Below are 13095 nucleotides of genomic sequence, written 5' to 3'. Positions count from 1 at the left end.
TTGGGTGTGGAACCTCCTAATGACAAATGTTTTAAATTGGCAAACATACTTCCTTACCTGCAAGAAGGTAATGTTTGATAAATCATAACCTGCATCTCTCAAGAGCTTTGGTGGGCAGAGACCCTTCACAATATGGAAGGAAATCTTTATGCAGCTGCAGCCTTCTCGTTTACACCTGGTCATTCTATATTCCATTCATAAACAGTTTTTAAATGTATTGTGCACTTACTGTTGTAGCCTCTGTGGTCACATTGCAAGTCTCACTAGGAGGAGAAACTCTTTTGCAGGGCTCTGCAGCATCATGAAGGACCCAGGAGTTGGCAAAGTCATAGCTGTTTTCTGTTAAAAACCCTGAGAGATAAGATAAACCATATCCTAAATTTGCAATTTTTAGATGGTAATTTTTCCCTCTGATAAACAATTATATCTCATATGCAATAATTTCATTAAATTATTATTTTTGTGTGAATAAGTTATACATATTTTGACACAGTCAGGGGGGTACTTCACAAGGGAAGATATACATTATAAGGTTGAAATGACTCCTCCTGGAGGTTTCAGGTGGTAACCAGCTTAGCTGCATTGGAATGTACACTCATACACCTCACAGTATGGGAAAAGGGGAACACACCTGCAGGCACTAATGAAGTGAGCCCTATAAAACAGCAGCTCTTCAGCTGTGCCCGGATTTTCACAATTTGCCAAAACTTTGGACCATTTATTGTAGTATTTTTTTCAATTGGTATTGACAGGACTGACATTCGGTCAGCTCTTATCTCATTCATAAGGAATTAAAAATAAGGCGTGCATTTACAAAATTACACTCCATGTAAGTCGAATAAAAGCATTTCCTAAGTAGGCTAATAATAATATTGATTTAGCTAGACCTAAAGGCATAATCATAATATATGGCTGCTCATTTTTGGTTATTATTTTGTGCTTTTAAGAATCTTAACTGACATGGCTTTTTCTACAAGTTACAAAGTATAAATTACGTTTGGTATGCACGATATTATCGTTTAACAGATCAACGATGGCTCAAGAGTGTGTAGCACTTCACACTTCAAGGATGATGTTTGCCTGTTATGTACTGTATTATTTTTTTGTTTGGTCTGTATAATGACTGGTGTGTGCTACATACATGTTCTGTATGTCAAATAAAAGGGCATTCAATTCCTATATGCAAAGAACACTGCAATATATTATACATCTATGTAATAATAATGCCTTAAAGTATGACTGTTACAACAAGCCAGATTAAACCAGTCATGGAAGGCTGTGTTATCTCTGACTAAAAATAATACTAAAATATATGCGTGAGTGTTAGCTACCTGTACTCTTTTCATTGATTGAAAATATAGCTCTTCCTCTTTCACTACAACAATTAAAAAACAGTTTATCTTTCAAGTCGGAAGCACTGGGGAGGGGGAGGGGTTTCTGCGCACTTCCATAGGAACTCGATCTAAACGTCACCCTATCAAAGAAGCCATTGACCCCTGCGCATGTCACTCAGAACAGGTCCCTTCCACTTCCTGTTCTATAAAACGTGACGTCAGCACAGGTTCGTCCTGTTTTGCCATTTCGCTGGACTCAAGAACGTAAGCTCTCTGGTCTGTGTTTGTAATAAACATTCAAACTGCGTATTTCAGCTGGATGGCTCACTTCAGTGTTGTTCACCACCGTTTTCGCTACACATCGTCTCTGTCTTGTGTGTGTTTAGTTACTTGTTATTGATAGCTAATCCCGATTCTGTCCCGTCCGCGCACCAGAGGTCCGGCTGCGCTTTCGATTTCACTTTCGTTCACAAGAAGAGTCTTTTAAAAATAATAGTTGTGTTTATATAGTGCTATATATATTCCGACTGCTTGCTGTATTGGTTTTTTGTCCACAGGGCTTTTTCCTCCACAGCAGGAGCGCTAGCAGCGGCAGTAAAATCCGCGGCCCGGCTGCCCGGCCGGAGCCTCAGTGTGTCGTAAGAGATCTTGCCCGCGTGAGGTGCTCCTCCGCCGGCTTGCGCCCGCACTACAGCCCAGAGCTACGGCTGTAGGAGATCTCGCTCTCACGGTTTGCTGAGAACGAGCACTGCTAGCCCTCCCGGACCGTGTGTGTAGGCCTCGGTTTTAGATTTATGCTGGTCTACAACCCTTGGCCCCCTCAGACCCCGGACTCTGCGTCACCCGGTGTCCCAGGAAACCCCGGCACACACGGTGTGGTTAAGCCTACAGGCCTACGCGGCGCTTGTATCCAGCACCTGGTGCTTGGTATACACAGTATGGTGTGGCCATGAGTGAGGGACTCGTTGCAGTGTGTAGCACTTCGCGTCAAGATCGCCGCTCTCCTGGAGCAGCCACTATTCAGTCGGTGAGAGCTCCCTCTACGAGGTTGCAGAACTCCTACCGCTGGCGGACGTTTAGCACCTGGTGCCAAGACGGTGGTCAAGACCCAATTCATTGCCCCATCGCGGTCATATTACAATTTCTACTGGAGCTGTTGGACCAGGGCAAGTCCCCATCCACACTCAAAGTGTATCTGGCGGCCATCTCCGCATGTCATGTCCGGATTGATGGCGTGCCTCCTGGGTCTCATTTCCTGGCTGTGCAGTTTTTAAAGGGAGCTCGACAGCTGCGGCCTCCTCGCACCTCTTCACTGCCTGCATGGCGTCTTGATGTAGTGCTGGACACACTTTCCCAAGCCCCATTCGAGCTCAGCTGAGCTGAAGCTGGTGTCACTTAAGACTGCGTTTTTGCTGGCAATCACCTCTGCAAAACGTGTGAGCGAGTTACACACCCTGTCCGTACACCCATTGTGTGTCCGTTTTGCGGGAGATGGTTCCAGGGTCGCGCTATGGCCTAACCCTGTGTTCCTCCCGAAAGTGCTGTCTCCATTCCATGTCAACAGGCCTACTGAGTTAACGGCGTTTCATCCTCCTCCCTTCGCTTCAGAGCAAGAGAGTTGGCTCTGCCCTGTGCGGGCCCTCAGGTACTCTTTGGAACTCACTAAGGACATTCGGCAGACATTTGTGCGGCTGCAGCTTGGGCCTTGCCGCTTACATTTGCCCGGTTCTACAGGTTGTACGTGACAGGACCAGTCCCTTCCATTGGGAATCCGTTGTTGGCTGCAGTCGAGCCCCAGTAACCTACGGGCTCTGGCTCCTGCCTTTTCCTCTCCCTGTCTGCCCCTGTTAAGTGCATCCTGAGGGATCTAGTGAACCGTGTTTTTCCCTTCCATCGGACTATGCTTTCCAGTTGAGCACCCAAGCCAGCTGCTCCTGGATTTACTGACAGCCTGTCAATGTGTTCTACAGGCACGCTTCCTTACGGGCCCCCCTGTATACAGTTTGTTTATTATACATTGTGTTGCAGTGGTGCATACGTCTGGCCTGTACCCCGCTCTATATATATATATATATATATATACACTCACCTAAAGGATTATTAGGAACACCATACTAATACTGTGTTTGACCCCCTTTCGCCTTCAGAACTGCCTTAATTCTACGTGGCATTGATTCAACAAGGTGCTGAAAGCATTCTTTAGAAATGTTGGCCCATATTGATAGGATAGCATCTTGCAGTTGATGGAGATTTGTGGGATGCACATCCAGGGCACGAAGCTCCCGTTCCACCACATCCCAAAGATGCTCTATTGGGTTGAGATCTGGTGACTGTGGGGGCCAGTTTAGTACAGTGAACTCATTGTCATGTTCAAGAAACCAATTTGAAATGATTCGACCTTTGTGACATGGTGCATTATCCTGCTGGAAGTAGCCATCAGAGGATGGGTACATGGTGGTCATAAAGGGATGGACATGGTCAGAAACAATGCTCAGGTAGGCCGTAGCATTTAAACGATGCCCAATTGGCACTAAGGGGCCTAAAGTGTGCCAAGAAAACATCCCCCACACCATTACACCACCACCACCAGCCTGCACAGTGGTAACAAGGCATGATGGATCCATGTTCTCATTCTGTTTACGCCAAATTCTGACTCTACCATCTGAATGTCTCAACAGAAATCGAGACTCATCAGACCAGGCAACATTTTTCCAGTCTTCAACTGTCCAATTTTGGTGAGCTTGTGCAAATTGCATTGAAGCAACTGCCATGTGATTGGTTGGTTAGATAATTGCATTAATAAGAAATTGAACAGGTGTTCCTAATAATCCTTTAGGTGAGTGTATATATATATATATATATATATATATATATATATATATATATATAATATGTGTTAAACAGCAGAACTGTGGCTCCGTCTGACCTGTGCAGCATGGAGCTCACTGCCGCTGTTCCCAGCTGATGGCACTCGAGTTTCGCTGCCTTGCTGTGTATATAGTTCCTTGGTCAGCAGGTCTGTGGCCCGCTCTGGCTGTGTTACGCCATGGAGCAAGGGGACCGCTGCTGTTGTCCTCCAGCAGAGGGCACTTGAGTTTCTCCAGTGCCTTGCTGTGTACATAGTTAATTTATTCACATGGTAAGAGCTGTAGATGCCCTGTGCTAGCTGCGCTATTCGGCAGGTGTCAACTGCTCCTGTGTTCCACATGTGGCGCAGCCCAGTGATGTATAGAGTTTGTTTGTCTCGACACAGTCAGGCTGGTGTGGCCTTGCTTCTACCTGTGCTAGTGGAGCAAGCGGCCACCGCTCTGATGTCCCACGTGTGGCGCATGAGCAGGCTCCTGTGCCCTGTGGTGTATTTAGTTCGTTTGTACAAAATCTACTTGTCAGCATAGTGGAGCTCTTCCACGCTGTACTATTCAGTTGAGTTGGTTACTCCTGTGCTGTGCGCAGGCAGCATGAATGTTCCTGCTGCTACGCGATATACAGTGAGGGGAAAAAGTATTTGATCCCCTGCTGATTTTGTACATTTGCCTACTGACAAAGAAATGATCAGTCTATAATTTTAATGGTAGGTGTATTTTAACAGTGAGAGACAGAATAACAACAACAAAATCCAGAAAAACGCATTTCAAAAAAGTTATAAATTGATTTGCATGTTAATGAGGGAAATAAGTATTTGATCCCCTATCAATCAGCAAGATTTCTGGCTCCCAGGTGTCTAGTGCTCCTAATCTCAGCTCGTTACCTGTATAAAAGACACCTGTCCACAGAAGCAAATAATCAATCAGATTCCAAACTCTCCACCATGGCCAAAACCAAAGAGCTGTCCAAGGATGTCAGGGACAAGATTGTAGACCTACACAAGGCTGGAATGGGCTTCGCCAAGCAGCTTGGTGAGAAGGTGACAACAGTTGGTGTGGATTATTCGCAAATGGAAGAAACACAAAATAACTGTCACTCTCCCTCGGTCTGGGGCTCCATGCAAGATCTCACCTCGTGGAGTTTCAATGATCATGAGAACGGTGAGGAATCAGCCCAGAACTACACGGGAGGATCTTGTTAATGATCTCAAGGCAGCTGGGACCATAGTCACCAAGAAAACTATTGGTAACACACTACGCCGTGAAGGACTGAAATCCTGCAGCGCCCGCAGAACACCATCCCCACCGTCAAACATGGAGGTGGAAACATTATGCTTTGGGGGTGTTTTTCTGCTAAGGGGACAGGACAACTGCACCGCATCAAAGGGACGATGGACGGTGCCATGTACCGTCAAATCTTGGGTGAGAACCTCCTTCCCTCAGCCAGGGCATTGAAAATGGGTCGTGGATGGGTATTCCAGCATGACAATGACCCAAAACACACAGCCAAGGCAACAAAGGAGTGGCTCAAGAAGAAGCACATTAAGGTCCTGGAGTGGCCTAGCCAGTCTCCAGACCTTAATCCCATAGAAAATCTGTGGAGGGAGCTGAAGGTTTGAGTTGCCAAACGTCAGCCTCGAAACCTTAATGACTTGGAGAGGATCTGCAAAGAGGAGTGGGACAAAATCCCTCCTGAGATGTGTGCAAACCTGGTGGCCAACTACAAGAAACGTCTGACCTCTGTGATTGCCAACAAGGGTTTTGCCACCAAGTACTAAGTTGAAGGGGTCAAATACTTATTTCCCTCATTAACATGCAAATCAATTTATAACTTTTTTGAAATGCGTTTTTCTGGATTTATTTGCTGTTATTCTGTCTCTCACTGTTAAAATACACCTACCATTAAAATTATAGACTGATCATTTCTTTGTCAGTGTGCAAATGTACAAAATCAGCAGGGGATCAAATACTTTTTCCCCCACTGTATATTGTTGTTCTTTTGTACAACATTGTAGAGCTGGTGTGGCCTCGCTCCTAGCTGGGCTAGTGGAGCAAGCGGACAATGTTATGTGAAGAGTGCATGAACGGTTTCCTGCACACCGAAATGTTATGGTTTTATGGTCATGGTAGAGCCTGCTGTTGTCCTGCATTAGCTGCGCTAATAGGTGACAACTGCTCCCGTGTCACGTGATGGTGCATGATTTGCTTCCTGTACCCCGTGATTGTGTTTAGTTGTTATGACAGCACAGTGGAGCTGGATACTCTGTACCGTTCAGTGAGCATGAATGTTCCTGCTGCCACGCTGTGTATACTGTTATGTCCAGCTGTAGCTACTCAGTGACTAGCCAGCTGTATGTTATTCAGTGGGTCTGTGGCCCCGCTCCTGCAGGATCGGGGTTCACTGCCACGTTAATGCGCGGAAGGTGCACAAGTTGCTTGATTGCCCGCGCCATATTTTGTGCAGGTAGATATACGGCCTAGATTCACTAGTACAGCAGCCGGCCTTGCTATTGTAAGCGGAGGGCATAAGAGTTGACCTCTGTAGCCCCACTTTGTATATGCTGATTGCAGACAGTCCCTGGTAGAGTGTGACTATGGTCCTCGTTCCTGGACAGCCCAGTTTGCCCCCAAGAAGCCTCTGTGGCTCTTGTCTGGAGTTGTGTTGCTGAGGCCCCTGGCGGTACACCTCGGGGCAGGCTCCCTTATCAGCTCTCTGCCTCCTCCCTTTGCGACAGCTTGGTTATACAGTAACCCCTCCCCCTTGGGCAGTGCTTCTGACTTGAAAGATAACGATAGGTTGCGTATGCACCCCCGGTTATCTGAAGAAGGAAGCAAACCAAACCTCACACATGCTTTTTAAAATCTGTTTATTCTCCATCTTGCCTGAACAATGCAAACATGGCAAAAACATGCACGTAACCTTCAATCCAATTACTGCACTCCTTCTCCGACTTTGACCTTGAAATTCTCCTTTCTTCAGGTATGGTTTTATTTATTTTTGTTATATGCTTAAATTACGTGGTTTGTTAATAAGCTTCAGGCACAATGGGTGCAGTGCACCTTGACCAGCTATGGAGAGTCCAGGAAATAGGTGTGGTGGGGCTGAGCACCACTATCCAACTTTGGCCCTGCTGAACTAGGACTGTATGTGTGTTCTGCTGCCTTTTTGTATTCCCCTCCCCTACAGCACAGGTACTGATTCGATTGACATAGTGGAGTCAGAAGGAAGCAGTTGAAATGATACAAAAGAAACTGAATGGCAGATGACAGCATCTGAAGAGAGTACTATTAGTTAGATCTTAAATGGAAGTAATGTTTAGCCCTAGATATATGTGAATTTAACTCTTTTGATATTGGTGTGTTATATACATGTAGATCTTATAGTGTGGTATTTATGTGCAATTAATAAAATCCTTTGATTAAATGTGTGTCTGAGTTGGGCATCAAGAGATGCATCCGTGTCTGCCACGGGGACAGGGTGGAATTGACGTTCCCCTTCCTCACAAGTAACACGGGTGACATAGACAAGTTGTGGGAGTCAGTGTTGCGTACCACCTGTGGCACATATAAGAATATAAGAAGAACATAAGAAAGTTTACAGACCATTCAACCCATTGTGTTTTTATTAATAACTAAGTGATCCAAGAATCATATGTCATATGCTAGTGTGAAAGCCAGATCAGGATAAATGAGGAAGAGGTATGAAAGGGACTAGCAGAATTAAAAACAAACAAATCACCTGGGCCAGATGGTATATTTCCAACAGTATAAGAAATTAGGGAAATTATTTATAGGCCGCTAACTCAAATATTCCAAATGACACTTAGAACAGGGGATGTGCCAACTGACTGGAAGATGGCAAATGTCATACCAATCCACAAGAAAGGGGACAAAACTGAGCCAGGAAATTACAGACCAATCAGTCTCACCTGCATTACTTGTAAAATGTTGGAATAAATTATTTGACAGAAAATAGAGGAGCATCTTAATGAAAACCATATTCTTGGAGATAGTCAACATGGGTTTAGATGAGGCAGATCAAGTCTTACTAATTTATTAGAGTTCTTTGAACATGCAACTGCAGCTGTATATCACGTGAAAGCATATGATATGATATGCTTAGATTTTCAGAAAGCTTTTGATAAGGTTCCACACCAAAGACTGATCCTCAAATTGGAAGCTGTAGGCATTCGGGGTAATGTATGTAGATGGATTATGAACTGGTTGATGTATAGGAAACAGAGGGTGTCAATAAGAGGAGTTGCTTCTAACTGGAGTGAGGTTGTTAGAGGAGTGCCACAGCGATTAGCATTCTACGTCTTTGCTTTCTCTAATCTATATTAATGATCTGGTCTCTTGGATAGTAAACAAACTTATCACATTTGGAGATTATACTAAAATAGGTGGCTCAGCAGATACAATTTCGGCAATTAGACTTAGACAATATTCAGTTGTGGGCCGACACCTGGCAGATGAAATTCAATGTCGACAAGTGCAAGGTATTACATGTATGTAATAAAAATGTGTACTATAATTACACTATGGGAGGAATAGAACTGGAAAAAGTAACGCATGAGAAAGACCTAGAAGTTTATGTGGACTCCTCACTTTCTCCATTCAAACAATGTGGGGAATCAATAAAAAAGGCAAACAAAATGCTAGGGTATATTGTCAAAAGTGCAGAATTTAGAACAAGGAAAGTAATATTAAGACTGTACAATGCACTAGCTAGATCAGCAGGGACACACACACCCAGGGACACAAATGGAAATTGGGCTTTAAGGCATTCAAAACGGAAAACAGGAGACACTTCTTCACACAGAGAGTTGTTACAATCTGGAACAAACTCCCCAGTGATGTGGCTGAAGCTGACAATTTGAGAACATTTCAAAACAGACTGGATAGGAACCTTGGATCACTTAGTTATTAATGACCACCTAATAAGCATGATGGGTCAAATGGCCTCCTCTCGTTTGTAAACTTTCTTATGTTCTGATGTTCTTATGATCAGCAATATTAGCCTCCAGATCATGAACTCTGATCTCTAGGACCTCAACATGCATATAAAAGTTCACAGATCAAATCTTCCTGGATGAGTTCAACAAGATTTATGAATGCTAAGACTGTCTGAAAGTAGAAACACAACAAAATATATCTCTCATCTGTCCTGTTTCAGTCTTTGGTTTTGACTGAATACCAATCTTTGTTTATACTGAGAACTTGAGTTGGCTACCAACCCAGATTACATATTACAACCCCTGCTTCAGAACCACAAGTACAAGACTGTATTACTTAACTGTTTAACTACTTAACTTTGATCCCCGGACACACATGGCCAACACCACACGGTGTGTCACAATAAATATAAAGTGATTTATTAAGTTTAGTAATATTGTCCATTAAAATATACTACTCATCAGTAATATGTTTTTGGAATTTGTTGAACACTAATTCAGCCTAGAGATTTATGGAGTTGAAGTACAAAATTTAGACATACCTAGAATGATTACTGAGTATTTGTTTGATACTTTTATGTTTCATCAGTGAGAAAAAATCATAAGATTATTTTGCGTTGTGTATAGCTTCATCAGATTATAATATTTTTACATTATCTGATCAATGTAATATTATTTTGCTGGAATTCCACCATTTCATTAACATGTCTGTTAAGAGATTATGGGAAACACAAATATTCCAATAAAACCAGATACTACCTTCCTGAGCCATATAGTCATCCTCAGGTATGTTGTTGAAGTTCCCACAGAGACCACAGGTCCTGTTAAAACTGTGTTTATAAAGAATCACATTGATGTTGCCAGTATTATCAATCTTCACAGCAAAACCATATTCTTCACTCCATAATTTATAGTACGCCAGCTCCATTTCCACAAATACTCCATTAGCAGCATAAGGTAGTGAAAGCCTGATAAATGAGAAAACAGAGTTATGATCACTACAGCAATTTTGATACCTCAGACAAACCTTTGCTTGGATTGCTGGTTGAACTCTACAATTCAGATGTATTTTTTTTTTCAAATCTGCATTAAGATTTGTCTGAAAAAGTTATGTGCAGGTTACATGGTCTCTCTTTCAAAACTACACACTCCTTACTTATCTGTGAACAAATGAAACCATATTATAGTGCAGGTAAAATCCTTAGCAAAATGCTAATATAGATATCACAAAATTATATACATACAATCTGGAGAACTGAGAACATAGTAGGCTATAGCAGCCATAGCAGTGAGATTGAAAATTGAAAATTACAAATAGTGAGAATATATATGTGTGTGTATAAATTAGTAATTAAATGAATAACATTGTTTTGCATGTAATATAATTTTCAACATTGTTTTTTTGTTAATTTTCATATAATTATATAATAATTTATATAATTCAGTATTTGTTCTCCTTGTATATTAATTATTTAATATAACAAATGCCTTGTAGTAATATACATTAAATAGACATACATAACCATGGAAGTTAACAGCTCGACTTTTTGTGTATTATAAATGTGTCAATCACATTTATTATTATTTATTATTATTTATTTGTTGGAAGATGCCTTTATCCAGGGCAATTTACAGAATACAAGAACAATATGTATATAAGAGAAATTTGCTGTACTGTACAATTAAACCCACCTTGCTATGCAATGTATAAAAACTTTTAAAATATGATTTTGTTTTTGTTTTACGTATTGTGATGCAGTACACCATATGTTTTGAAAGATGTAATATTACATTTTAAGATTTTAATATTACATTAAGATTTTACATTAAATCATACACATACAGCATACAGTACAGTCACGATCAATCAAACTAATTTGGTCAGACCCTTAAAATCTAGTGATTTTTTAGATCTAAAGTGAGATCCTTTTCACTTCTCTTTGGTCAGTTATTATAGAAAGGACAAATCAGCAAAAGTATTACAAATGCTACCTTGTATCCCCTTGGGTAACAGTTCCATCCATAGTCAAATGAAGTTCAAAGAATTCTCCAAGGTAAACTGTCACACCTTTTCTTTTTCCATTTTGAAAGTCACCTGCAAGGAAATAAACAGGAGGTTATATGACATATCCTAGGACATTCCCCAAAGTATCTAATTATTATTTTCTTTCAGCAGACCTTTCTTTGCTGTATCTATGCTGAATGTTGTTCTACTGTATAATTTCTTCATTGTGTTGTATTATTTTATGTGGTTCATTATATGACTGTACAAGGTGTAACCTTTGCAGTATGTAAAAAATGTTAAGAATCACCATGCTCAATGTCATCAAGCAACCATCCATTTTCAATAACTGCTTCATCCACTACATGTCCCAATGAGACAGAATCTAAACCAATTGACATATGGCTCTAGGCAGGGTATACCCTTGACAGGACACCAGTCCATCACAAGGAAGCACACACACACGACACTAATACAACTACAGGCCAATGTAGAGTGGCCAATCAAACTAAGAAACGTGTCTTTGGGATGTTTGAGGAAGCCAGAGTACCCATCGAAAACTGCCACAGACACAGGAAGAACATGTAAACTCCACACAGGCAGACACCCAAGACTGCAATCTATCCTGCATCACAGAAGCTGTGAGGGAGCAGCACCTACCACTGTGCCACTGTACTGCCCTCAATGTCAGCATCTTAATAATAATAATAATAATAATAATAATAATAATAATAATAATAATAATAATAATAATAAACACATGCAAATGTTTTTCTTTTTTATTGGACATCTTACTAATATGTTATAATTTGGGATTAACGTTTTCCCATAAAATATCCCTCTGGCAGTCCATATGGAAAATACAATATTGTGACTCACTTTCCATAGTATATTTAAAAAGTACATTTAAGGAAACAAGTATTTATCTAACATACAAATACAAATACAAATATACATTATTTTAAAATAAATTTAAATAAATTTGATTTTTTATTTCAGACATTTAAACATTCTTAGTCACAGAACTTAAAGGACATACCTTAAGTATTTTTAAAGCTTATTACATAGATTTGAGAAAACAGACTCTCACCAATGTTATTGTTTTATTTAGCATTCTCTCCATTACATTGCAATGTTTGGCCAATATAATAAGTGATTAGACCTCTCTATTCTGGGTTGTAGTAACAGTTACATTGTTAATGGCATCTATAAAATAAGGAAAAATTTGCTGCATCAATGGTCTGCAAAAAAGGCCATTGCTAAACAAAATGGACTGCATTGCGAATGTGAATAGCACAAGCACATGAAAATACTAGATGGGACCAACTACAACCAAAACAATGTGCAAAGATCACTTTAAAAAATGGTACCAATAACCTTTTTTCCATGCAAGGAGCTGGGAAGTGTTGTCTTATCTCTCCAAAATGTATTTCTAAACTCCACTTATGAATTTAATTCACATAAAATTCTGTTTAGATATAGTTAATTCTCTAAAAATGTACCCCACTTATTTAAACTTTACCTAATAACGAGAAGGTTCGTTTCTGACAGTCCCCGGCCAGCATGTAGCTGCAGTCTCCTGGAAACTCATACAAATTTCCATCAAATGTCTGTACATGGTCCCTGCCAAAGAGGCTGCATCGACCAGACACTGCCTTCTCACCTTTCGCTGACACTAATGATAAGAAGGGCCAGCCTGTGTTTTAAAAGGAGGAAAAAAAAAAGATAATTTGTTATATCTTTATTATATACAGTGAGGGAAAAAAAATTTGATCCCCTGCTGATTTTGTACGTTTGCCCACTGACAAAGAAATGGTCAGTCTATAATTTTAATTGTAGGTGTATTTTAACAGTGAGAGACAGAATAACAACAAAAACATCCAGAAAAACGCATTTCAAAAAAGTTATAAATTGATTTGCATGTTAATGAGGGAAATAAG

The 13095-nt window shown here is 40.9% G+C and overlaps 1 protein-coding gene across 1 annotated transcript in view; it reads right to left on the bottom strand.

The window, feature by feature from the left end:
• Window positions 1-13095, bottom strand: part of vwf (von Willebrand factor) — a 124118-nt gene that overhangs the window by 97921 nt on the left and 13102 nt on the right. Inside the window, exons 3-6 of the mRNA XM_066724656.1 lie at window positions 12678-12851; window positions 11146-11248; window positions 9913-10121; window positions 230-351 (exon numbers count right to left, since the gene is read on the bottom strand). Of these exons, the coding sequence (XP_066580753.1) occupies window positions 230-351; window positions 9913-10121; window positions 11146-11248; window positions 12678-12851 (608 nt within the window). The remainder of the gene's footprint in view (window positions 1-229; window positions 352-9912; window positions 10122-11145; window positions 11249-12677; window positions 12852-13095) is intronic.

Source organism: Amia ocellicauda, chromosome 15, assembly GCF_036373705.1.
Source record: "Amia ocellicauda isolate fAmiCal2 chromosome 15, fAmiCal2.hap1, whole genome shotgun sequence".
NCBI lineage: Eukaryota > Metazoa > Chordata > Actinopteri > Amiiformes > Amiidae > Amia > Amia ocellicauda.
This window is presented reverse-complemented; position numbering and strand designations above follow the sequence as displayed.